General features: G+C 29.4%; 1 protein-coding gene across 6 annotated transcripts in view; it reads right to left on the minus strand.

Moving 5' to 3' along the window:
- The window catches only part of CASK (peripheral plasma membrane protein CASK), a 169,118-nt gene extending 141,536 nt beyond the window's left edge, over window positions 1-27,582 (minus strand). For 3 of the 6 annotated variants that reach the window (XM_065498241.1, XM_065498242.1, XM_065498239.1), the window contains exons 1-3: window positions 27,444-27,580; window positions 15,458-15,648; window positions 15,283-15,395 (exon numbers count right to left, since the gene is read on the minus strand). In XM_065498241.1, coding sequence (XP_065354313.1) covers window positions 15,283-15,395; window positions 15,458-15,516 — 172 coding nt within the window. In that variant the 5' untranslated portion in view covers window positions 15,517-15,648; window positions 27,444-27,580. Of the gene's footprint in view, window positions 1-15,282; window positions 15,396-15,457; window positions 15,649-27,443 lie in introns of all 6 variants that reach the window. The other 3 variants (XM_065498244.1, XM_065498240.1, XM_065498243.1) reach the window with 3 other exon arrangements.
- Window positions 27,583-27,830: the final 248 nt, after the last annotated feature.

A 27,830-nucleotide genomic window follows, 5' to 3' on the forward strand; every position in this document is an offset into this window, starting at 1 on the left:
AAAAGTAAAGTGTTTTAGTCCTCTTTTTATAATTATTTTCATTTGTCTCCCTCACGATACTCCAACAGTAGTCTTCTAGCATATTCTGATCCCAAAAACCTTGATAATTCCTCTCGAAAAACTTCAAATCTTCATGGAAACGCTCTCTATGTTCGTCACTCATTTGTCCGAGGTTTTCCGAGAAAAAATCCACATGAGAATGTAAATGGTGAATTTTGAGGGATATATTTACACCCATCAGTTCAAAATTAAGTAATAAATTCGCAACAATATCTCTGTAATTTTGACTTTTCTTATTCCCCAAAAATTCTTGAACAACAAGTTTAAAAGAATTCCATGCTGCATTTTCAACATTGGTTAATAGACACTCAAATTTGGTATCAACCAAAATTTTTCTTATTTGAGGACCCACAAATATCCCTTCTTTTATTTTGGCCTCAGAAAGACTCGGGAACACGCTGCATAAATATTGAAATGCTGGTTTGGTCTTATCTAAAGCTTTTACGTAATTTTTTAATGTAAATAAGCATTTTGCAGTGTTTGTGTTATAGGAAAACCTCGATTTGACTGAATAATTTTTCAGCAAATAAAACAAAAATGGTCTGGGTTTATTTTACACTTTCTAGAAGACATTTTAAAATAGTTTTTACTTTAGAGTTTTGTATTTAATAGCGATTTATTAACTTTTATCTACAGAAAATATGTACTTTTAAACAGTATTTATTAGGGTATTCAATCGGTTAACCGTTAATCGGTTAACCGATTAATTTTTGTCGGTTAACTGTTCGAATAATTCAAAATTGGCGATTTTCAAATAACAAATAAACCGATTAATTTGTGTCGATTAACCGATTAACCGAAATTCATTATTTTTGCACTTTTTTGTATTTATTTTTCAATTTTAATTCAAATGTCAAAGTACGGCAATACTGAGTATTAATATTTGTCAAAAACTCAAGTATCATACTACAATTTCATCGTCAAAACAAAATTTGATTAGATTTTCAAAAAATACAAATGATTTTTTTGATTTACTGTCGGTATCAAAATTTGTTTAAAAAAGTTTTTATTTTCATATGTATCGGATATTGCACTTGATCAACAAGAGGGTATTAACTATTTTAAATTTTACATTTTTTTCATTTTCAATTTGAAAAGTGTTAATACTCAGTATTGCCGTCTATAAATACCTTAATGAGTATAAAAACTGATATATTTAATTTACATGTATTTGTCGGTTGAGAACATGATAATAGACGAAACTTTAGACACTACGGAAATAAGTTTTTATCAGAAATTATCGAAATTAGTAAAAGTATTTCTAAAAAATCCAAAGAGGACTTCAATGGTATAATGGAGATTTTATATGCTTAGAAAAATAACTGAGAGATTGGATATTCTTTAGATGTTAGATGTTAGATTTCACTAACATCTACAAACAGCGAGAGAGTTTTTTCCAAGTCGAGTTTTATTAAAACTAATGAAAATTAATTACTTTTTGGTTGAATTGCTATGTTTTGCCTATTTTGTATTTAAGTACAGAAAATTCGTGGATATATTTTTAGTTTAAAATTTAAAAAGAAATTATTCGGTTAATCGATTAATTTAAAATTAACCGATTATTAACCGATTAAATCTTAACCCCGATTAATTATTTGCTCGATTAACCGATTAAACCAGAAACCCGATTAATTGAATACCCTAGTATTTATTAAATTCCGTAAATTTTTTTTCGGAATTTGTCAAAAGAATACAACTCTGAAAGTATCTAGTAGCTTCGCCAGAGTGTTGAGTACCCAAAAACAATGTAAATACTTAATTACTACAATTCGGTAGACTACAGTATGCATTAGTAGTACTCAGGGCAGGTGAAAAATAAAAAACCCATATATCTCAAAATTTTGACGTATAGGTGGGAAACAAAAAATGGTCTTCTCAAAAATATAAGTTTCATTCCATGAGCAAACAAAAATGTTTGATTTGTAAACTAGTGATATTAGTGATAGTTAAAAATTAGTGCACTATCCCCAACTCTGCTACATATAACTACATACTTTCAATTTAAAAAATTATATGTCTATATTTTTTGAATTCATTAATAAATAAATTAATTCAAAACATAAATACTAGGCTATTCATTCGAGTAATGATCGTTCGATTAATCGAATAATTTGTTACGAATAAATGTGCATTTATATTTAAATTTTATTAAATTGCTTAAAATTTTTCATAATTCCAATTCCAAACGACATAAAAAAGTTTTTAATACGTTTACATATATCAGGGACCGAAAATAATAACACTGTGCTACAAAATTACACTTTTTGTCAGAACTAAAGCGACCTAATGGGGGTTGTAGGCCTAGGTGAGGACATACTAAAACCGTTTTCAAAGATTTTGAAACAACCTCAAAATTTTAAACAATTATGGATAGACAAAGAATTAAGCTTTCATAAAATGTATGCACAATATGTATATCAAGAAAAATTGCGTAAGTTTTTATAAAGAGTTTCGCTTTAATTTTTTTTTTTCGTAATTTTTCATATTCAACAATAGTTAATTTAATTTTTTTCTCTGAAAACCTATTCTTTTTTTCACAGTATTTTAAAGACAACTTTATATGGGAAAAAATGACATATTACTTGTTAAAATCGGTTTATATTTGCAAAAGTTATTAAACTTTTTTGAAAAAAGTTCGAAAAAATTTACCTTGTTAATTCAAAATTTTACAAATATTTTTTTTTCTACAGTTTTTTGTTTATTTTCATTTATATGCGCTGAGGGAGAAAATACTAAAAATTGTGTTAATTAAAAGTTGAATAACTTTTAGAATTTTCATCCGATTTGAATAATTAAAACTATGTTTTGTTAAGAACTAAATTTTCTATATATGTTGGTATAAATTTTTATAAACTTTCATAACAAAATAAGCAATGAAAAGCGACTAAAATCAAAAAAGTTGATAAATTTTGTTTTTCTTTTAGATATTCTTAACAAAAACAATACTTATATAACTTAAAAATGCATGTCATTTTAAAGTGTAATCAGTTTTCTTTCCAAACCCGTTAAAAAATTTAAAGTCGGACAAAAACTGTTTTTTCAGAATAACTTCTGAATTTGAGGGTGTTTCTGAAATTTTTAGAGACAATTTGTAGTGTACTCAGCAAGACCTATAACCCACGCTAGGCCGTTTTCCAAGTTTTTTTCCCATCGTAGCACCGTGTAATTATTCTTGAAATTTCAAACGAAAAAAGCCATCACAAGAAAGCCATCACGGAGAGTCAAGTCAAGCATACCGTTTTGACCATTTTCAACTCAGTGACCGACAAAAGTCTACATACGACCATTATTTTCGTAACTCGCGGACTTCTAAACCATAAGAAGTAAAAGTAATGATGCAGTTTTATTTCAAATGCATTTTTAGTAATATAACAAAAAAATATCGCTAAATTTATAATTAATTTAACTTTTATACTTCAACTTATCAGTGAACAAAACTCGCTTCCAGAATTCCATGTCCTTTTTAAAGTGCTTTTGGGCGATTTCCAAACGAAGTTTGCGATCCGTTCGCTAATTTACGAGGAGTTCTGCTTTAGTTACTATAATTATTTAAGGTTCTTTGAATTGTTCGTGGATGAACAATAACTTCTGATCTTGTTGCGAGTTCTTTGAGTTTTTGTTGACTTCTTTTAAAATGAAGATTACATCTCTACGATGTAGTTTCTTTGGGCGACCACTTCGTAGCATGTTTTTAACTCTACTAGTGTTTTCAAAGTTACTGAATATTGCTTGAACTGTAAACTTAATAAATTGCATGCTTATCTGTTAGTATTAAAAAAAAAAACTAGGACATGCTATGGTCGTATGTAGACTTTTGTCAATGTTTTTTTATAGTTTTTTTATATGTGAATAATTTTGCAAGTTTACATTGGAACATTTTTTTTTTTTGGTCAATAGCAATAAAAATTGATTTCAAACAAAACTGCATTATTATTTTTTTATTTACCGGGTTTCCTCTAATAAAGTGGCAAAAATTGTGGTCGTACGTAGACTTATGTTGACCACTGTATATTTTCATAAAATAACATGCTTTTTAAATTCTAGATTTTTTTGTTTTTTGTAAGAAATAATTGTTATTTTTTGATTTTTATTTTTTTTTTGTCAGAAATATTTGCCAAACTTTGATTTTTATTTTTTTGTCAGGAATATTTGTCAGACTTTGATTTTTATTTTTTTTTTTTGACAGAAATACATAATTGTTATTTTTTTGTCAGACATACATATTTGTCAAACATTAACTCTGTTCAATAACTAAAAGTTGTTACTAGTTAGTAGCAATTGTTACTGAAAAATTAAATTTTTAAATTTTTGAATAATTTAAGACATTTTACTATTTCTTAAATAAATTTTCAAGAAATCATACGATATATAATAGTAGATGTTAATATCTTTCTAATCTGTATTTAACACAAATTTTTACTTGTCAAATATACAAGAAAACATGAATTTTAATTTTTATGTTTACAAAAAAAAAAACACTCTCACACAAAAAATAATTGACTTTTTTGAAAACTGATGAAACTATATGAAAGATTATAGAACAGCGCATATTTTCAGTTCATAAACACGGATTTTGAGTTATGACGTTGTTGCAGCAAATAGTCGATATGTTTATAAAAATGATCCCAAATACCTTATTTGCTGATTTTTTTTTTTTTTTTTTTTTATTTAATTATTATTTTCAACAACCTAGCTTATTGGCCATAATCGGTTATAAATTTCTACTTAATAAAAATTTTTTACAAAAAATTTAATTAATGAATTTAATTAATAAAAATATAAATTATAAATATAAATAAAGCTTAACACAAATTGTACGAATTAAACAAAACTCCACTCAACTTCTAAAAATAATCAACTATTTATAGTGTTTTGATAGATGACATCAGCACATGTAACATGATAAAAAAAATCGTTCACCAGTGTTACAAAAACAATAATCCGATAAGCATATAACAGATACAATCACCTAAGGTGCATAAGCGGCAGTGCAGCCATATGTATGTATGAGAATAACGAGAACAAAATAGTATACATAGGTGTTAATGGAAGGGTCAAAAAGTGTACATTAGTCAATCACCCTTATCGTGGTTGGCGTAAACGTCTTACGCACACGACTGTTTCGTACTAGATTAAAGATAAAATGAAAACTGTTTCTTTAATCCAGTACGAAACTGTCGTAGGCGTATGACGTTTACGCCAACCACGATAAGGGTGAATGTCATTCACAGAGATGCGAAAAAAAATAGATAGAACAGTCCTGCAAGGGAAATTCAAGTCATCAAGGTAGCAAATATCCAAACAACTAGCCAATACTCAAACACTAATATTACAAGCAAGCTTAACAATAACTATGGCAAGTACAACAAGTCTAAAAGAAAAAAAAAAACATTTACAAAGAAGCAACCTCCTATTCCAAAACAATGCCCACACACTGTCCGCAAATTCTCTTCCACGCGAATATATAAAATGGTGCATCCACAGATGTCTTTATACAATACGACACTCCATCAGGTCCAAGTCTCCTAAAATGTCACAACAACTCACAGCACAACCCTACAAATATTAACGATCATAATGTTGCCAATATAGTATCTTAAAATCTATAGAATTAGAACAGAAATTGATTGACACGAAAAACCAACAGTGCAGAAAAACATTAAGTTTCCAAAAAGCTATCAGAAATATTTACATTAAAAAACCCACAAAAAAAAAAAACAATAAACAACCCAAATGTTAGAGAATCAATGATTTTTAATCAAATATCGAAACCAATCATATATCTTAACTACAGTAAATATCAAGAATAATAAGACTGAAATTACTGAAGGCTACCCTATCAGATAAGCAAATATGTTAGACAAGATCAGAAGCAAAGAAAAGAGTACATGTACAATAAACAAAGAACAAGTGCAATATTAAGATCTGTATGTTAAAAATAAGCTTGGGATAGAAAAAAAAAATAATGACAATATCAACAATGCTAGCTCTAATGACTAAAGCAATTACCTCCCCATAATCATCCTGAGGTATAAAAAAGCATTAAAGAAATTAACATATAACAAATAATGGAACCTCCCTTAGTACAATAGATACATTATAAATGTTCAATGCCTTCATAAAAACAAAGAAAAAGCTTGTTGCATCGACAGCTCCACTCCCAACCCAATAACAGAGTCAATGCCAATAACGTGCAATTAACATTACATCCAATTAAAACAAATCCAACGGCAACCACTATTACATTACAATGGAAATTGTTACAGAATCATTCCAGTGAGAAAGAAAACTGTTAAAACAGTATCAACGATATTAAACCCACATCATATGCCCTTACCAAAACTATTAAACATCTTAGAAAGTTCGAACAGCAAAACAACCATGACAATGATACCCAAAGAATGTCATTCAACAATCCGATGAAATCAGACTACCATCTTAAAAGCAACTTAATCAACAGACACAAAAATGAAATAAAATTTCCAACAAAAGACAATATGTTAAATTATCACAGACTTTGAGAAAGTCATCAATAAAGTATAATCTCCTAATTTAGTAATAATGCTACATATAACAATTGGTCTTGACAAATCAGCGCACAAATTAATATATACCATCCAAACAGTAGAAAACACCATACATTAGCAATGGCCATTCTCCCAGTCACTCCGTGTTTAAAAATTTGGTCAACAGGAAACCACACAAAGATTCTAATTTTTACATGTAAACAACCGAACATTCAAAAGGCATTCAAGAAATATGCAATCACCAATCATTTAAAAATTATGAATAGTTATCATTAAGAATTGAAGCAAAAATTCCTAACGTTATGCAACATATAATTTCAATAACTGCTAGTTAAATTCAAAATTAAGCCATCAAATAATATTCTATCCAACAATACAAACAAGAAAAAGGCAATAACTTTTAGTAATACTCAGTTATAATAACCTTTAATTTCTATCTGGTTATAAACAAAAGAGTTTTATGGCCAAAAATAATTGTCATGGAGGCAATCAGTGATATCAAGTTGAAATCAAAACGTCATGCTGTCACTAAAGATCTATGTTAATATACTACAATAAACTATAAAGCAAGGGATCAATTATAACCCACAATGCCAAGAAACAAATCACACAGGTACTAACAACACCAGAACTTTGAAATTGCCTATCTACAACATGAATAAAAAGAAATGTTTAATATGACAATCAGACATCCATACAACAACAAAAGGCAAACAGATGCTTCACAATATATCCAAAAATTTCAAGGTTATTAATAATGTAATGTACTATAATAAGAAATTAGTAGAACATTAAAATCCATAAAAGTTTCAAACATCCAGATAATTAGATAATTTCCTTAAATTTGGTGGATCTACAAGAAAAATAAACTAAAAATAACAAGACCGAACTGACAAATGCAGTCATCATCGTATGAAAGAATAACACATAGATATATAACACATAGGAATATCCTTAAAACCATGTACTGAGCTGATACCTATAAGGGCAAACTATTATGAGAAAGCTCTTGAAATAGTTTCTTCTTATAAGTATCAACAGACAAGTCAAACATTCTTAAAGATACTGGCAATCCATTATAAACTCGTGCCACTCTAACATAATACGAACGCTCCAATATGGAAGTTAGTCTTGGTATTTTTAGCTGTATATTTCTAGTGGACCTACAAAATTCAAACAAATTAACCAAATATTTGGGTGTTTGCAACTTATATGATTTATAAAATTGCAACAAATTTCTATACTTTATAAATTCCATAAAAGAAAAACCTAAAAACTTAACAACATAAGGCGAAACATGCTGCCACATTCTGAGGGAGTATATATATCTAATAACCCTATTAAAAGCTAATCTCAATTTCTTCATGACATAGCCAAAGGTACCACAATATACCTCTAAGGCATATAAAAATATTGGCATTATAAGTCCATGAACAACCCATTTCTTAACATGAAAGGGCAATAACAAATCCAAGCTATATAATTTGCGTAATGTAAAATTAACCCTAGATACAATAGTGTTGACATGGCTTTCAAAACTCAAGCTTGTATCAAGTATTACTCCAAGACACTTAAGTTTATCAACAAACTCAATTAATCTACCACCAAACTCAATCGAAAAGTTAGAACAACTACTTTTACCAAAAAACATTGCCTTAGTCTTATCAGTATTGATAGAAAGACTATTATTAGCAACCCAACTAGAAAGTAAGCTAACAGTAAAATCAATCATATTCTGCAAAACATCAGGAAATTCAGCATCACCTCTAAACAACAGCTGAACATCATCCGCAAATGAAAATGGAAGACACATATTACTCGATACCTTACTGAAAAGATCATTCATAAACATAATAAAAAGTAGAGGCCCAAGAACAGATCCCTGTGGAACACCACTATAAACAGGAAGCACACTAGAAGTACAACCATTACAAAACACATACTGCATTCTATTAGACAGATAAGAATATATCAATCTACAAGCTGATCTGGAAAAACCAAAATATCTATGCAATTTACCAACTAAAAGAGAATGATTTACCCTATCAAAAGCTTTAGCAAAGTCCAAAGATAATAAGACACAAACCCCCTTGCATGAAAGATTATTCCTAATGCTATCCGTCAGACCAAGAAGCAAGGAAGTAGTACTTCTGTTGCATCTAAAACCAGATTGACAATCATGAAGCAGCTGATTGTCATCAATGTGCTTTACAAGTTGAATCTTCATAAGATGTTCAACCATTTTGGACAAGATTGGCAATATTGATATCGGTCTAAATTCATCACAACCAACCAGAACACTATTCTTTCTTATTGGAATAATCTTCCCAATTTTCCACAACAACGGAAAAGTAGAAGTAGTTAATATCGTATTAACTAAATGTAATATATAATTACCAATAATCGGCATTAACAAGCTAAGAAACTTGAGCGCAAAGCCATCATGACCAACAGCACTTGACTTAAACAAATGAAAGGCATCAAACATCTCAATTACATCCACAGAAAAAAAAAAAAAAAAAAAAAAATTCTTTTTAAATCTTATTAATAAAATACGGTTATTCCATACTGTGTTTAACAACAACTAAATATCTACATAACTTATAAAAAATTATAAACCTAAAAAAAAAGAGTAAAACAAAATTAAGCGCAAACATTTAGAAGATGTTGTTGCCTCCATAGGGATTATGGATCGGTTCATGTACCTTGATGTATTGAAAGCTGTAATGTTGCCTTATGCCCGTGAAGAGATGCCAATTATAGGGAGCTTTCAATAGGATAACGATTCTAAGCACCCCTTCAAAGTTTGTAAGACTTGGCTACACTGCAATAAGATTCAAGTTCTTCATTGCCCTTCAATCTCCCGATCTCAATCCTATTGAAAACTTGTGGCACATTGTTAATATGAAAATAAATCGTGAAAATTGTTGAAATAAGGATCGGAAATTTTCACGATTTATTTCATGCCGTTAAAATAGCCTGGGAAGGAATATCGAAAAACGCCATAAAAACATATTATCTTCTATGCCAAGAGATGTTCTTGTGCCATCCAAAACAAAGGATTTGCAACAAAAAATTAACTAAAATTTTTTTATAGTATATCCTTGAAGGGATATTCTATAAAAATCAAAATATTTTTTGATTTTAAGTTGCCTCTTATAGAAAGGTTAACTTTGAAAGTATTTGTTTATCAATAGTAAACATATTAACAAATGAAAATAATACATAATCTTCTAATATATAAAAATCTCGTGTCACAAAGTTAGTGTTTGAACTCCTCCGAAACGGCTCAACAGATGTTTATGAAATTTTGTATGTATGTTCGGTAGATATGAGAATAGGTCGTAAAGTATATTTCACATTGCTAGGTCATTAGAAAAATTGTTTCCATTTTTTTGACAAAAACTTTTTTTCGCATTAGTTGGCATCAAAAAATACATATAACCCCAAATTTACACATTTTTTAATCGCGAACGAAACGGCTCTACCGATTTTTATGAAATTATGTATGTATAATTTGTAAGTATGATAGGTCGTGGAGTATATTTCATACAGCTGGAACCAAAATATTCACTAGAAATAATTTGTATGGCAGAACAACGTTTGCCGAGACAGCTAGTATATATTTAAAACTTTGATTTTATACAAAAAAATACCATATGAAAAAATTCATTGAGGGGGTGCTTTAGTTATGGCCAATACTGTATATTACTTGGCTTAGATAAAACTGATCCGGCTGTTATTAAAAATCGTCTCATTAATTTGGGACTTAAATGCATAGATGTCAAGATTGTTACTAAAACCAGAGATAATAACAGTGAACAAGTAATATTTATCGTATACTTTGAAAGAAAAACTATTACGTTAAAAGAATTAAGGCAGAATTATTGCTCAATAGATTACATTAAGGTGAGATGGAAATACCAAAAACCCAACAAATCAAAACTGACTCACTGCTACAATTGTCAGATGTTTGGTCATGGAGCAAGTAGATAGATGTATGGTAAAAACATTCTGTGCTCAATGTGCTGAAAACCATAAAACATCTGATTGTAAGTCCTTTACAGTAAAATGTGCAAATTGCAATGGACCTCATAAAGCAATGTCCCCTGACTGTCCCAGCAGGCAATCTTACAGCCAATTAAGGCAACGAAGTCAACCAGGAAATGTTAGACAAAGAAACCATAATTACAACAATAATAATAACTACAGCCAGAATTTTCCAAATTCGTTAAACCAAAATCAAATGCCAAATTCCAGCACCAATATAGGATATAACCAAATTCTTAATCAGAATAACACAAATCAAAATGCCAGTGATCTATTTTCTTTCGAAGAAATAAAAAATATGACGTTTGAACTAATTTCAAATTTAAGAAAATGCAAGTCTCGCCAAGAACAATTCGAGGTTTTTACTAATCATGCATATAAATTTCTGTACCCATGAACGCGAACTTAAAGATAGTACAATGGAACGCTCGTAGCATCCGAAATAAAAAAGATGAATTATTCCATTTTTTGATAAATGGCAATGTTGACATCTGCCTACTATGTGAAACATGGTTAAACGCTACGATCTCAATAAAACATCAAAATTATTTTTGCTATAGATATGATCGTCAACAAGGAGGTGGAGGAGGATTAGCTAGCTTCATAAAAAAGAATATACGACATAGATTGCTGCCTCCAATAAATACTATATCTATTGAAAACATAGGTATACAAATATTTTCCGGCAATGACACAATCGATATTTACTCATGCTATTTTCCTGGGGGTTCAGCTGGGAGAAATAGTATTCGTAAACAGACCTTCAAATCTGATATACGAAAACTCACAAACACTAATAATAAGTTCTTATTAGGAGGAGATTTTAACAGCAGACACAATTACTGGGGTTGCCAACGAAATAACTGCTGGGGCAATACATTGTATAATTCACTTCAAGTGAATCACTTTCAAATAGTTCTTCCTCATGAACACACATATATACCGGCTGATCCAAATAAATAACCCTCCACATTAGACTTTTTTCTTACTAACATCTCACAAAACATGAATGCAGTAAAAGTAATCAACGATCTTAGCTCTGATCACCTACCAATTGTTTGTCATCTAAATATGAATTGCGAAACTTTAGAAAATTTGACATATGTTTTTAAAAAGGCAAATTGGTCCCGATTTAAAACATTTATAAACAGGAACATTCCAACAGCAACGGATTTCTCCGATGAAATTACAAATAATCATGTAGATGAAATGATCGAGGTGTTTAATAATACAATAGTAAATGCAATGAACGAAAGCATACCCAAGCGCAGATTAAGTCCAGCAATTAAGCCTCTTCCTAATCATATAAAATATATGATACAATTTAGAAATATTCACAGAAGAAACTGGAAGCGTTACAGAGACAGGAATGATCACCGGCAAATGACAAGACTAAACAAGATGATTAGAGATGAGATTATTAAATTTAGAAACATATCATGGAATCATACGTTATCCACACTTGATAAAGCTTCTTCACCATTTTGGAAAATTTGTAAAGTTATAAAGAAAAAGCACAACAATATTCCAACTTTAAAACACAACAACATAATATGCTACACACAAAAAGAAAAAGCTGATATTATGGCTTTAAATTTCCTTGATAACCACAATATTTCTTCTGATTTAAGTGATGTTTCTACTGTCTCAGAAGTTAATAATACATCAAACTTATTGCGTTCGACATATGTTTTTAAAAAGGCAAATTGGTCCCGATTTAAAACATTTATAAACAGGAACATTCCAACAGCAACGGATTTCTCCGATGAAATTACAAATAATCATGTAGATGAAATGATCGAGGTGTTTAATAATACAATAGTAAATGCAATGAACGAAAGCATACCCAAGCGCAGATTAAGTCCAGCAATTAAGCCTCTTCCTAATCATATAAAATATATGATACAATTTAGAAATATTCACAGAAGAAACTGGAAGCGTTACAGAGACAGGAATGATCACCGGCAAATGACAAGACTAAACAAGATGATTAGAGATGAGATTATTAAATTTAGAAACATATCATGGAATCATACGTTATCCACACTTGATAAAGCTTCTTCACCATTTTGGAAAATTTGTAAAGTTATAAAGAAAAAGCACAACAATATTCCAACTTTAAAACACAACAACATAATATGCTACACACAAAAAGAAAAAGCTGATATTATGGCTTTAAATTTCCTTGATAACCACAATATTTCTTCTGATTTAAGTGATGTTTCTACTGTCTCAGAAGTTAATAATACATCAAACTTATTGCGTTCGACCGTCATAACACCACAAAATAATTACCTTATTAATAGAGGAAAAGTAGCTCCTATAATAAAAGAACTGAAAAATAAAAAATCGCCCGGTATTGACGGAATAAACAACACATGTTTAAAGAATTTACCACAAAAAGGCATAAAATACTTAACAGCAATAGTTAATTACTGTCTTTTATTGTGTTCTTTCCCCCACTCATGGAAAATTTCCAAAACTATACCAATTCTTAAGCCTAACAAGCCTACCGATTCTCCAGCTTCGTATAGGCCCATAAGTTTGCTGTCCACTACTGGTAAAATTTTTGAAAAAATTATTAAGTAAAAACTTACAAACTTTATTGAAGACCATGATATACTTCCAGCTCAACAATTTGGCTTTAGAAAAGAAAATTAGTCAAAAACAATTTCCAACACAAAAATTCTACTGGTATTTTTAATTTGACTCCGTTTGGCACAATGGACTAGTCTTTAAGCTTACTAGACTAAATTTTCCGACAGAACTTATCAAAATTATTCAAAGTTTTCTTCACGAAAGAAAATTTCACGTGTATCTAGGAAAAACCCAATCACAATTAATTAATGTTACAGCTGGTTGCCCTCAAGGATCGTGTCTATCGCCTATTTTATACAATATTTTTACTGCTGATATTCCAAATTTCTCAAACTGTATTACATCAATATTTGCCGACGATACAGCTATTCTATGCTCAGATGAACTCGCTACTAATGTAATCTCTAATTTACAAAATGCTTTAATAAGACTAAATGCATACTTTAATAAATGGAATATTATGGTTAACCCAGAAAAAACAAAAGCAATATATTTCACTAGAAAACGCAAGTCTTCTTTTGTACCACAAAGTTCACTTCGATTTATGGATCATAAAATTAATTGGGAGAACAAAGTAAAATACTTAAGTGTTATACTTGATACTAAACTTAACTTTAATTATCATATACCCTACCTTATAGATAAAATCAATAAAATCACCAGAATTATGTACCCCTTTATAAAAAGAAAGTCAGAGCTAAGTGTCGCCAATAAAAAACTTATATTAAAGTCTATCTTTCACCTTATATTTTTCTATTGTGCTCCAGTATGGTCAACTTCCGCCAAATGTCACCTAAAGAAACTTCAGGTATCCCAAAACAAATTGCTTAAGATGATATTTAATCTACCGTGGCACTATTCGACTAGACGTCTGCATACAATTTCCGGTTTCGATCTCGTTCAGGATAAAATTGAAAAACTAACATCACGCTTTAACGCTAAATGTCAAAACTCACAATATAGTCATCTTAATGAACTGATCTCATAATAAATTATTATAGTAATTTATTTTTTTATCTTATACCAAGCTTCATAAAGGTTTTTTAAATTTTTCCCTATAATTTGTACAATAAATTCATAATTAGAATTCTAATATATATTAAAGTCAAGAACCTATTATTAAGTTGAAAAGGAAAATAATTCCTAAACTCTTTACTTTGTAAAACATATGTAAATTCTATAAATATTATTTAAAATAAACAAATAAATAAAATAAATAAAAATCAAAAAAAAACCTTCTCCTGTAAAATGTGAGTTTTGTCGCTTACGATAATTGGATCTAAGAGCTCGATATGTATATTAGAGTGACAATAATTAGTATTGAAAAAAATTTTATTCGGCAGGAATACTGTGAGACTATGTCTAAATGTTCCGTGCTGAAAATTTGAGCCGAATCGGACAAAGCATTGAGGCAGATATATGCAAATTTTACTATTTATATGAAATAAATTTGTGAAACTCGTTAACATTCTCTTATCGACAGTAACAGAAAAAATAGAACATTATTTGTTTTTTTTTTAATTTTCAATACCAACATGATTTATCCCAGCCCCCATACAAGTGACTTCCCGGACTATTTCTAATATTTATGGTACATAAATGCCCATGAAGCACTGTCCATACAAAATTCAGGAAATATGAGTTGTATGTAAAAAGAAATCACGAAACGAAATTTTGTATAGTCCACCATGTATAGTCCACTTCCTAACCTCTTAGTACGTTGAAATTGAGTCACGAGTGTGCTTCATATGCGACTCCCCACCATACCACTACAGAAACAGGATGCACTTTAGCAACTACTTTCAATGCTTGTCGGTATAACTAGCGTAGACTCTGTAATTTTTTTTGCTGAATAAATGAATAATAAAAAACATTTTTAAAACAAGCTTCTTTTAAATGCTTTAAAAATTGTAAAATTAACTTAAAATTAAATATATCCTGATTCCAAGATTGTAAATAACACAAGACAAAAACTTGTAATGCGTAAACCAAGGGGTAATAAAAACACTTTTCTCTGTGGGTCGGTCTAATGTATATACAATCTTACCTGCTGTGCTAAGTCCAGGACTTGCAGTAAATTTTGCTACATCAACTATTTTAACAGCAAACTGTTGGTTAGATTCTCTATGTATACAACGTCGCACAATCGAAAATGGTCCCCTGGAAAATATTACAATATTTAGTGATAATAAAATTTAATATTTTAATTACTGTTTACTTACTTGCCAATAACTTCACACAATTCATAAACATCGTCAAACAGTATCTCATCATCTGCCATTGTGATTAACAGATTTATGTAATTTTATGACCAAACAAGTGTACCAACTAAAAAAAGACTCCTATTTATGCTGACTTCCAAATCCAAATTTTTGGCTTTTATTGTAATGAATTTATGACGAATCTTCTTGTACTGTTTTAATATTAAAGAAAAACAATAAATTTACATATATGCATAAAATTTAAAGAAAATAAATTAGAACTGGGACGAAACGAAAAATATCAACCAAAAACATTAATTTTTAAACCGTCAATATTTAGCTTTTGAAAAGTGTTTTGAAAAACAGTTTGAAAAGTGTCAATTGGAAACCTTTCACTAGCTATATTACTACTTGTACAACTAACTAGATCGCTGTGGGTGCTAAAGTGGTAGTTAAATGGTTATCATTTGCACTACATTTCACCAGCATATTTAGTAATAAACAATAGTCAGATATTTGTCTTTAGTTTTTGAAAATAAATTCAAGAAAAATAAAATCCTGTACAATATACCACTTCGATGGTCACATGTATTGCTGAATGTGGCCGTTTGTGTTTTCGTTCTCACTCATGATCAGTGTTGCCGTGGTTAGAGCATTTGACTAGAAAACGAGAGGTTATGTTTTCAACCCCGCTCTCAGAAAAATTAGTTTTTCTTTTTTTCTCAAATGCTGGAGTATTTGTACTACTGAATTTAATAGTGAAGTGTTATGCAGAGTGTGCCAATCGGCCACTTGCAATGACATCCCAGTGTTAAATTCACCAGTCAATAACGTTGCAAGTGGGTTGAAAATTCACTAGTGGTAGTTCTCAGTGGCTAACTAATTCGACGTAGCGGAACTAGTGCAATGATCGTCATTTCAATAAATTTGACTTCAAAAATCGTCAAAATGACGATAAATCGTCAAAGTTGGCAGCGCTGTTAAACAGTATTAATTTCGCTCTGTTTTAAGTGAGAGTTGTTATAGAAAAAAAGAACAAGACTTTAGTAATTTAAAGTCACAAAAATTTATTTTGAAGGTGTTTTTTTATTTTCTAACTCCCATATGCATAAAAAAATTTTAAATTTATCAAAGGTTTATAAAACAAAATTTCCATTAAAAATTTGTTTTATAAACCTTTGACAAATTTAAAAACTGTTTATGCATATAGGGGTAAATACGTTATTTTATAATATGTGCAGAACTATATAACGGGTCGGAAAAAATGAAATCGTAAAATATTAACCACTCACATTAGAAAAAACTCAATTTTAATTTCAAAATGTGTCAAATTTGACCCGAATAGATTATGTAGGTTAAGAAAACAATAGCTTTGGTACAAGGGGAATTCCAGTTTTCATACAAATATAATGTTCAGCAAGTATGATGAAAAGAGACGGATATATGTATGTTAGTGCTACCAAAGATTTGAAAATATTTAACCTAATTGTGCGTAACAAAAATTTAAGATTTTACCTCCAGGTCAAATTTGACCAAATGACCGCAAAAAATTATTTTTTTCGCAGATTTGTGTTTCTAAAAAGTAGTTGTTGATTTTTGAAATTAAATAAAATTCATAAAATATTAATATATCAACCACTCACTCACTTATAGAAAAAATTCAATTTTAATATCAAAATGGATCGAATTTGACCCGAAGAACTTGTGAACGTTAAAAGAAGTAATCAAAATTAGAATTAAAAAGTACTTAAGCGTTTTAAAAAGGCTTATTTTTTGTAATTAGAATACATGTATATTCTTTATCATGTTTTCTCGTATATTTGATTTATTTTTCACCCATTAGGGCTCGGTAAAAAAATAATGAATAAAGAAATAATAAAATAATAAAAAAAGGTAAAAAAAAATCCGAAACCGAAACCGGTTTATATTAAATTGCAATTTTTCGAAGAAACCGAAGAGTGGTTTCTAAAAAATGTCGAAGAATCGATCACCCTAGTTTTTAATTAAAGTATAAAGATTTAGTTTCAAAGGCAAATTAACAGCCGAAGCATATTACGATTATTCTAAAAAAATATAAATTAAAATCTGTATTGACATCTAAAATAATTTTTTATAGACACAATACGATATTGTTAAAGGCATAGTCAACAACTAGATAGGTAACTGAGAGCCAAAAACCTAAGTCTATTGTCAAAAATAGACTTATTTGTTTTTGTATCACATGTATGTGTGATAAGAGAGTAATTTTTTTATTTCTCCTTCCGTGCTATGCGTCTATTCTATGGTTAAAGGCTTTTATAGACTGCAATACTGTGTATTAATATTTGTCAAAAACTAATGTATCGTAATACAATTTCATAATTTAAAGAAAAATTGTATGTATTCGATTTTCAAATAATACAAATGATTTTTTTTGATTTACGTTCGGTATTTAGAAATTTGTTAAAACAATTCAAAAAGTTTTTATTTCCGTGTGTGTTGTGTATGTATTTATTAGGGTATTCAATTAATCGGGTTAATCGAGCAAATAATTAATCGAGGTTTAGATTTAATCGGTTAATAATCGGTTAATTTAAAATTATTCGATTAACCGAATAATTTATATTTTCATTTCAAATTGAAAATACAACAACGAATTTTGTATACAAAAACATAAAAAATGGCAAATAAGGTATTTGAGATCATTTTTGTAAACATATCGCCTATTTGCTGTAATACAAAATATGCGCTGTTATAATCTTTCATATAGTTTTATCAGTTTTCAAAAAAATAAATTATTTTTTATGTGAGGGTGTTTTTTTGTTGTAAACATGTAAAAATTCATGTTTTCTCGTATATTTGATAAGTAAAAATTTGGGTTAAATACAGGTTAGAAAGATATTATAATCTCCTATTTAAATTTCCGAAATCGCATGACTTGTTGAAAATTTATTTAAGAAACTAGCTGACCCGGTCCGCTTCGCCACCCCAATTAGAAGAAAGAAATAGTACTATCAAGTCTCACTTTGTGAATCTAATTGTAAATGTCTAAAAATGTCCATTATTATAGAAAATGCAAAATGTGTTCCTAATTTTAAATTTTTAGGTTTATTATTATTATAAAATATTCAAAAAGTACCATTGCAATAAGGAAATAGTACCATTGATTATCACTTTTAAATTCGCATTCGCTAAACCATAACCCGTCAAGTTTGAATTTTAGATTTGTATATCATTTCCTATATTATCAACTCATTTTGTTTCTATAATACTTAATATTTAATAAATTATCACAAAACCGAAACCGATCGGTTTTTAATTTTTTAAAACCGAACCGCGGTTTTAAAAAATTGGATTTTTTGGAAACTCTAGGTCCATTATTATAGGAAATTCAAAAAAGTATCCATGAGAATAAAGAAAAAGTACCACGAACTATGCCCTTGAATTTTCACTCACTTGGGACCATATACGCCTAATTTCATATTTCTATGTCCATTATTACAAAAAATTAAAAAAGTACCATTCGAATAAAGAAAAAGTACCAAAAAGTTTACCCCTAGAATTCTCACTTAGGACCATATATGCTTAATTTAATGTTTTTAATTTCATTGTTATAGAAAATTCAAAAAAGTACCATTAGAAATAAAAAAATTACCAAAAAGTCTCCCCCTATAATTCTCCCTCACTTAGGACCATATACGCTTAATTTCATATTTTTATGTCCATTATTACAGAAAATTCAAAAAGTACCATTAAAAAGAACCAAAAAGCAGCCACTTGTGGATTCCCACTCACTCGGGTCCATATAAGCTTTATTGCATGTTTCTAGATTCATTGGTGAAGAAATTACAAAAAGTACCATTCGAATAAAGAAAAAGTACCAAAAAGTCTCCCCCTAGAATTCTCACTCACTTTAGAACATATACGATTAATTTCATATTTCTATGACCATTATTACAGAAAATTCAAAAAGTACCGCTACAATATATAAAAAGTACCAAAAATCAGGCACTTGTGGTCACTCCGGTCCATATAAGCTTTACTTCATGTTTCTAGGTTCATTGATGAAGAAATTACAAAAAGTACTATTAGAATAAAGAAAAAGTACCAAAAAGTCTCCCCCTATAATTTTCACTGACTTATGACCTTGTATGCTTAATTTCATGTTTCTAAGTTCATTGTTATAGAAAATTCAAAAAAGTACCATTAGAATAAACAAAAAGTACCAAAAAGTCTCCCCCTAGAATTCTCACTCACTTAGGACCATATATGCTTAACTTCATATTTCTATGTCCATAATTACAGAAAATTCAAAAAGTACCATTAGAATATAGAAAAAGTACCAAAAAGCAGTCACTTGTAGATTCCCACTCACTCCGGTTAATGTTAATTTTTATGAATTTTTTGTTATGTGTTGATCTCTTTAATGCATTGGAATATTTTGTTTTTTTAATTGAAATTTTTTTCTTAATTTTCGATAAGAATTTTTTTTATTTCAGTTTTTTTACTTTACTTTTGTTTTAAGTTTATAAAAGTACAAATATATCGTCACCTTAAATGGAAACGGACGTAACTACATTTTTATTGTTTTTACAGGAGAAGCAAAACACGTTATAAAATCAATAATAATAGAGTATTCTTGGCAATTTTTTGCGTTTGAATTTCTTTAGTAAAGTTGTAATTTTGATCGCAAATTTGCGTGAACATTTAGTTTGATAAAAATAACCATAATCAATCAAAACCTCAATTTTTAATTTTTGTGTAGTTACGTCCGATTGCATTTAAGGGGTTTTTGATTTAACGCGATTTTTAGGTCCCAATTTCTTATTTGTTGTGTGACTGATGTATTGTTTTACGCGAAATAAAAAGTTATTGGCCCTACAAAAGCATTTCGTTCTAAATTAGAACCTCGTTTTACGCGAATTTGATTTACACGCAATTTTTTGGGCCCAACAAACCGCGTAAATGGAGGCCTACCTGTATATTTAAACTTTACTGGTTATTCTTCGAAATATTAGGGCATTTTTACTAAATGTTTATTATATCGAGACCTACAGTATTGGCCATAACTAAAGCACACCCTCAATGGATTTTTTTAAATCATAATTTTTTTGATAAAAACGGCTTTTTTGGGATGTATTTTGTATATATTTCATTAACTAATATTGTTAATGTTCATTTAATATTCATTTAGTAAAAGATTATTTTATTAAAAATTAATTTTAAATGATAAATCATATAAAAACTCAAAACGCAACGGACAAAACAAAAGCACCATCTTATAAGATGTTTAAAAATTTTACCCGGTAGTGTATATTTGCAATGTGAGTTATCGGGAATCACAATGAATGGACTTTAAAATTCCCAAAGATAAAAATAAAGGAAGACGTAATGTGCAAAATTTAAGTTTTATACAGTTTATTGTGAAAAAAAACAATGACAAGGAACAAGTACTGCAGTGAATTTAAAATTAAAGTTATTGAAGACTGGAAGACGGGGTTATCACTACATGAATTGAGTAAAAAATATTCAATTAACAGATCAGTTATTTCCAGGCTCGTTTCAAAATTTTTTAAGACTGGTGGAAAATCTCCGGTGCATTCTGGAGGTCGTTCGCGAAAAAAAAACACGATATTATGATTCCTAGATCAAAAGAGCAATACAAAAAGATCCTACAGCATCAGCTATTCAAGTAGGAACAAGTTTAAGATTATGCGTTAGCGAAAGAACAATCCGAAGAGTAGTAGAAGCCCGATTATTCAGCTGACGACCAGCAAAAAAACATTTCGATCAGCTAAGAACAAGAAAGCTAGACTGAAATTTGCCAAAGCCCACATCGACTGGAGTGTCCAAAAATTAAAGACAGTACTGTTCCCTGCCGAATCCAAATACAACTTAAAAAGTTCCTCTGGAATAAGGCGTGTACGCAGACCAAAAGGAGGAAGACTGAATCCTAAGTATTGCAAAGGAACAATTAAACATGGAGGAGGCAATGTAATGGTCTGGGGTTGCTTTTCTGGTCAAGGATTTGGGCCAAATCATAACATTTATGGGATTATGGATCGGTTCATGTACTGTGATGTATTGAAAGCTGTAATGTTGCCTTATGCCAGTGAAGAGATGCCAATTATAGGGAGCTTCCAAGTTTGTAAGACTTGGCTACACAGCAATAAGATTCAAGTTCTTCATTGGCCTGGTCAATCTCCCGATCTCAATCCTATTGAGAACTTGTGGCACATTGTTAATATGAAAATAAATCGTGAAAATTGTTGAAATAAGGATCGGAAATTTTCACGATTTATTTCATGCCGTTAAAATAGTCTGGGAAGGAATATCGAAAAACACCATAAAACATATTATCTTCTATGCCAAGAGATGTTCTTGTGTCATCCAAAACAAAGGATTTGCAACAAAAAATTAACTAAAATTTTTTTTTATATTACATCCTTGAAGGGGTGCTTTAGTTTTGTCCGTTTCATTTTCTACCTTAAAATATTTTTTGATTTTAAGTTTCCTCTTATAGAAAGGTTAACTCTGAAAGTATTTGTTTATCAATACTAAACATATTAACAAATGAAAATAATACATAATAGAATGAAAATAAACATATTGAGGGGGTGCTTTAGTTATGGCCAATACTGTATATCTATGGGACCATGAACATTCTGAATTGTTTGTGTTAATAATAGAGGCAAATTTTTAGAAAATAAATATATGTATATGAAATGCGTTCGTTATTTATTAGAGTGATCAAATATTCGACATATTCCAAAAACCGGTTTTCGAATAATTCGAAAAAGCGTAATTTTTAAAAACCGGTTTTCGGTTTTTTCAATCAAAAACCGGTTCGAATAACCGGTTTTTAAATTTTTTGTCAATTTATGAATTGAGTTATAAATTAAGCTTAAATATTTTTTTTTATTAAAACTAATTAAAAAATCATTCAGTCTTTTAAAAATGTATTTAAATTAAATTTATTTAACACAACTTTAAATTTATTTACTACTTTAAATCAAAAGAAATGATATACACATCTGCTCAAAATAATAGATACACCAAAATTTATTTTTTAAAAACGAAAAAAATAATGGTATATTGTAAAATTATAAAAAAAATTCAGTCGATTTTTATTTATAGTTAAAAGGAGAGTAAAAAACAAAAACAAAATATTTCATAATTAATAATAAATATTATAAAGTAAATTAAATTTCTTAAATTTCGAAAAATTTGGTGCTCATAATAATAGATACATTTTTAAAAATTCTTATTAAACAAAAGCTAATAAATTTTATCTTAAAAAAATTAGTTTATTATTAAAGTAAAGCTAGTATCCAGTATATCCACCTTTGTTTTGTAAAACTTTCTCCACTCTTCTGGGCATACTGGATATCAAGTTCTGACACTTCTCCAATGGAATCTCGTACCATATTTTTTGCGTTTTCTCCCATAAATCGTCTTTATTTTTGAAAACTTCCTTCGAAAGCCTTATCTTTAATTCACTCCACAAGTTTTCTATTGGGTTTAAATCAGGGGATTGGCTGGGCCAGCTTAAAACAGGTACGTTATTCTCCAAGAACCAGTTTTTAACTAATCTTGAACTATGTTTTGGGTCGTTGTCCTGCTGGAATGTCCATATTAATGGCATATTTTCCGATGCATATGGAAGCATTACGTTTTCCAATATGTCTCTATACCCACTAGCATTCATGGTATCTTCTATTCGGAATATCGGACCAACACCATTCCATGAAAAGCAACCCCAAACCATTATGTTTCCCCCGCCATGTTTTACCGTCTTTTTTGTAAATTTAACGTGGAATTCTTTTCCTTTTGGTCGGCGTACATTTCTTTGGCAGTCGTTTCCAAACAAATTTATTTTTGTTTCGTCGCTCCATAAAATATTTCTCCATTTTTTTTCGCCTTCACACCCGGACCATTGTAAGTGCTCTTTAGCAAATTCTAATCTTGTCTTGATATTTTTTTGGCGCATTAGTGGCACTTTTCTGGCAATTCTTCCCGTCAATTTAGCTTGTAAAAGACGACGACGAACTGTTTGTGGACTGATTTCGTTACAAAGCTCCGCAGAAATAGCTTTCGATGATATGAAAGGGTCTTTTTTAACCATAAGGACGATCCGCCTATCTGTTTCTGGACTGGTTTTCTTTGGTCTACCGCGAGTTTCTCTTTTTTGTTTTTTAGATAAAGCATTTTGGACAAAATGTAAAGATCTTCCTATGCTCTTTGCTATTTCCCGTAATGATTTTCCTTGATTTCTCATCGTTTGAACAATTTTTTTCTCATCTTCGGTACAATGATGATTTCGTCCCATTTTCTTCAAAAGAGTCCTATTTTTTATAAAATTGTTGCTAAAATTTAAATTATACTTACTGTTTCACGTAAATAGGAACAAAAAATTGCACAAAAAAAAAATTGTATATAAACAAATTACAAATTACTGATGTGTATCTATTTTTATGAGCAAATAATTTTTTGTAATTCAAATAAATTCGTTTTTAAAAATCAACATGAAAGCAAATAGTTGCCAGATTTTTGACTGACATGACATTGCCAGATAGAAATTTTAATAATATGATGTATTCTTAACGCTTGCGAGGAAATTTTCAATGTTACCGCCATTTAAATTTTTTCCAATTAGGTGTATCTATTATTTTGAGCAGATGTGTATGTATGTATATTAATATAATATTAACACATACTAATAGTTAGTTGTATTTTTTAAAATAATATTTGAGGACACACGTAACAGAAATAACACGTTCACTTTATTTTAACTTTTTGAAAATTTTTCAAGTAATCAAAATCTGGTTTTAAGTCGCTAGTTGTTGTAATACTATTTTTTTGTGGATTTCGAACTTCTTTTACTGTTAAACTGAGCTGAGCTTCTAAATTTTGCTAGTCACATTCAATATATTCTAAACCTATATCTACGTATAGGAAGCTGGAACGATTAAATCTAGTTATTAAAATCAGTAGTGACAATGGTGGACAATGGTTTATGGTATACTCCAATTTAAAAGACAAGCGGTTGGTATAAACTACGTAGAACAGGAACCGTTATACGAAGCTAAATCAAACAGACGCAAAATTTTTAAAAATTTACTTGATGTTTAACTTGTTAATGGCATTGAACATGAAATCATATTACACATTTAGAAGAAAAGTGCTGTGTAAAGTAATCACTAATTATTAAAAGTAATCGCAAAATCTTAAAATAAATAAAAAAAAATATTCGATTTTGTCGAATAATTCGAGACAAAAAAACCGGTTTTCAAATAACTCGAAAACCGTCCTTTTGTAAAAACCGGTTTAAAAAAACCGGAAAATTGAAAAATAACCGGTTTTTCGAATAATTCGAAAACCGGTTTACCACTCTATTATTTATGCTTTCGAAAAGCTTGAATAATAAAAATTTTACATATATGTAATTTTATATACATACATATCGCACTGGTTCCTCTAAAGAGCGTCAACTCGAAATTTTTAAATGTTCACTTTTTGCAAGAAATCGATGTGCAGTGGTCATATATCATCTACCCACTGTAAAAATCTGCTATCATTTTCTCTATGCTTTCGCCAAAAAATACAGTTGTATCCTTACAGTTGTTTCATTGTAATGTCTTGAAAAAAAAAATGTTTTTTGCTTCTACTGAACATTTTAAAATTTTGAGTTGACGCTCTTTAGAGGAAACAGTGCGATATCGTCATCTAAAATGCAAAATAACGTAACATCACTTTTCATAAGTTAATTGTTATTATCTGAATCAAAAAAACGTATCATCAATATACATTTTTATGAAAAAATAAAAACATAAAAATATTTTTTTATTTTAAATAAAAGCAATTTTTAAAATGTTGTATGTTTTTTTTATTTTAATTAACAACTACTTTTATAAACTAAAAAAGGTACTTCATTAAATTTTCATAAAGACTGTAAAAAATATTCAATTGCAACAAATTTATTAAACAAAAATTAGGATACTACCTAAAATAGGGTAAAAACGATTTATTAATTAATTACTCAAAGCGTATACGTTATTTTGTTTAAGAAAACCATGTACTTGATGATACTTTATTTTCAATTTTGGTTATAACTTGGTTATTTTTGATAGTAAAAGTTTAAAATATTGTACACGTATGTAATATGATAATATTACTAATAATAAAATCAATTTCGAATTTTTTGATGATACGTTGTTTTGCATTTTAGGTGACGATATGTACATAATTGGATCGACAATGAAACATTCGATAAGATTTTGAACAACATTGAAAAGTTATTGAAAATTGTGTAATCAATTCAATTTTTCTCGGTACTCAATACAAAAAAAGCAACATCACAATACTTTCAGAGTAGAGCACAATAAGGAAAAAACTGGGACCAAATTACCGCATTCGATATTGAGTAAAATTTATCATAATTTCCTTATTTGAGATTATGGCATTCGATATCGAGCAAGAAATTTAGTACTTTTTATCATAATTTCGATATCGAAATTATTTTTCGATACGATAGCTCATTCGATCAAGAATGCGGTAATTTGGCCCCTGGTGTTTTTCAGCATATGCATATGTAATATGTTGACATTTGGTTAATTCGCAAGGTCTCTTATCAGTCATATTGTCATAATGTCCTAATATATCACGACACAGCTGCTCGGCTTAACCGACTCTTAGGCATTCGGCGCAGGTCTCTGCTGGTTGGTTACGATAACACAATAAACATAGCATACAGAGTAGTAATATTTTAGGACATTTTTTGCTTGAAAAGCAATAGTTTTAAGTTTTACGTCGTTTGCACCAACCACATGTCTTTTAATTTTACAAGATTTAGGTCGACTAGGGACCAACTTAAATCGACGTAGGACAACCTGGCAATTGGAGAGTCTTGTGACTCCGCCAATATATATTTAAATTCCAAACAAAAACAAAAATTCAGATGTAAAAAGTACGTACCATATAGAATTAAACATAGAGATGAGACACTCCGAATTGTCAAACAAAAATACAACAATTAATATGTCTGATACAACAACAAAATACATTCACTAGCATGTATTTTGTTGTTGCAAGAGTTGGGTTTTTGACAACAAACACTTAGGTTTTTGAAAATTACGTATAGTCTCAATGTTACCCTATACATATACCTATATAAAATTTTCAATGCGTTACCTTATACCTGAAAATTCAAAATGTATATGGAAGACTGACTCAATGCTAAGAAAACTTTTGGATACATATATTATATTTTGTTGAAAAAGAAAATATAGATTAAGATAACAAAAATTGGTATAATAATTTCCGAATTAACAAAAGAATAATAAAGTTGTTCAAATAGTTAATTATGTGTAGGACCAGTGAAGATTTATATTGTATAGATTACTGCCTATTTGACACCTTGAAAGAAACAGACATTAATGAAATATCTATCGTTTATGTTACCATTCATCTGCACAACACTTTATCTATTTTTTTCTTTCTTTCTTAAAAAAAGTAAACGAAAATATGGGCGGATTCATTGTTGTCTATCGTAAAAAAAAGTTATGGCATAATAACAGCTTCAAATAAACATCATAAAAATAAAACTTTGCTGAAATGTTTTACTGGAAATAACTTTATATCCAACTAAATAATTAATCCATATTCTTCCACCCCCCAAGTAAATATTAAAAAATGTTTAGAATCAAACGGGACACAAGAAGTTTTGAAGTAAATCTGCTTCGTGAAGGGCGGTAACGGGTCCTTGATATTTAACTACTACTAAATAGGATGTTAATGGGTCGTAATGTCAAAGTGACCATGATCAGAATTTTATCATGAAGTCTTGCCACTACAGTTTTTCGCCACTAGAATTATTGAAGATAATAAATTTTTAATGAAAATTCCTTGACACATACATTGCGCTCTCGCGCAAATAACCAGCTCTTCAGTTCTCCACCCCACAGTAAAAATTGATTAATCACCTTTTTATTTTATTAAATAAAATTTGTTCAATTAATAAAAAGCATACATTCATTACTATTTTCACTAACTATTTTCTGAATTTGTTGCTGTTTTTTTAACATATAAACATTTTTTACTCGATTTGTTTACACAAAAAATATTCGACCGTGAACAATAAATACACAATAACTCTCTTCGAGCACCAAAATAAAATACTACTTTTGTGTAACATTGACTTTTTAAAGCGAATGAATTTATTTACAGGTGTAGAACCGGCCAAAAAATGTGGACTGTAAAATATACAGTGATGGCAATTTAGCGACTGTGATTTTCCATTCTACTTTTGTATTTTTTGTTATTATTGGCGCATATTCATAAGTCATATCTAAAGTCGGAACCAAGGCGTATTTAACAAGGTGACAGCAGTGGCGAATTGAAATAAATACAGGCGAAT

The sequence above is a fragment of the Calliphora vicina genome, chromosome 1 (genome assembly GCF_958450345.1).
Source record: "Calliphora vicina chromosome 1, idCalVici1.1, whole genome shotgun sequence".
Lineage (NCBI taxonomy): Eukaryota > Metazoa > Arthropoda > Insecta > Diptera > Calliphoridae > Calliphora > Calliphora vicina.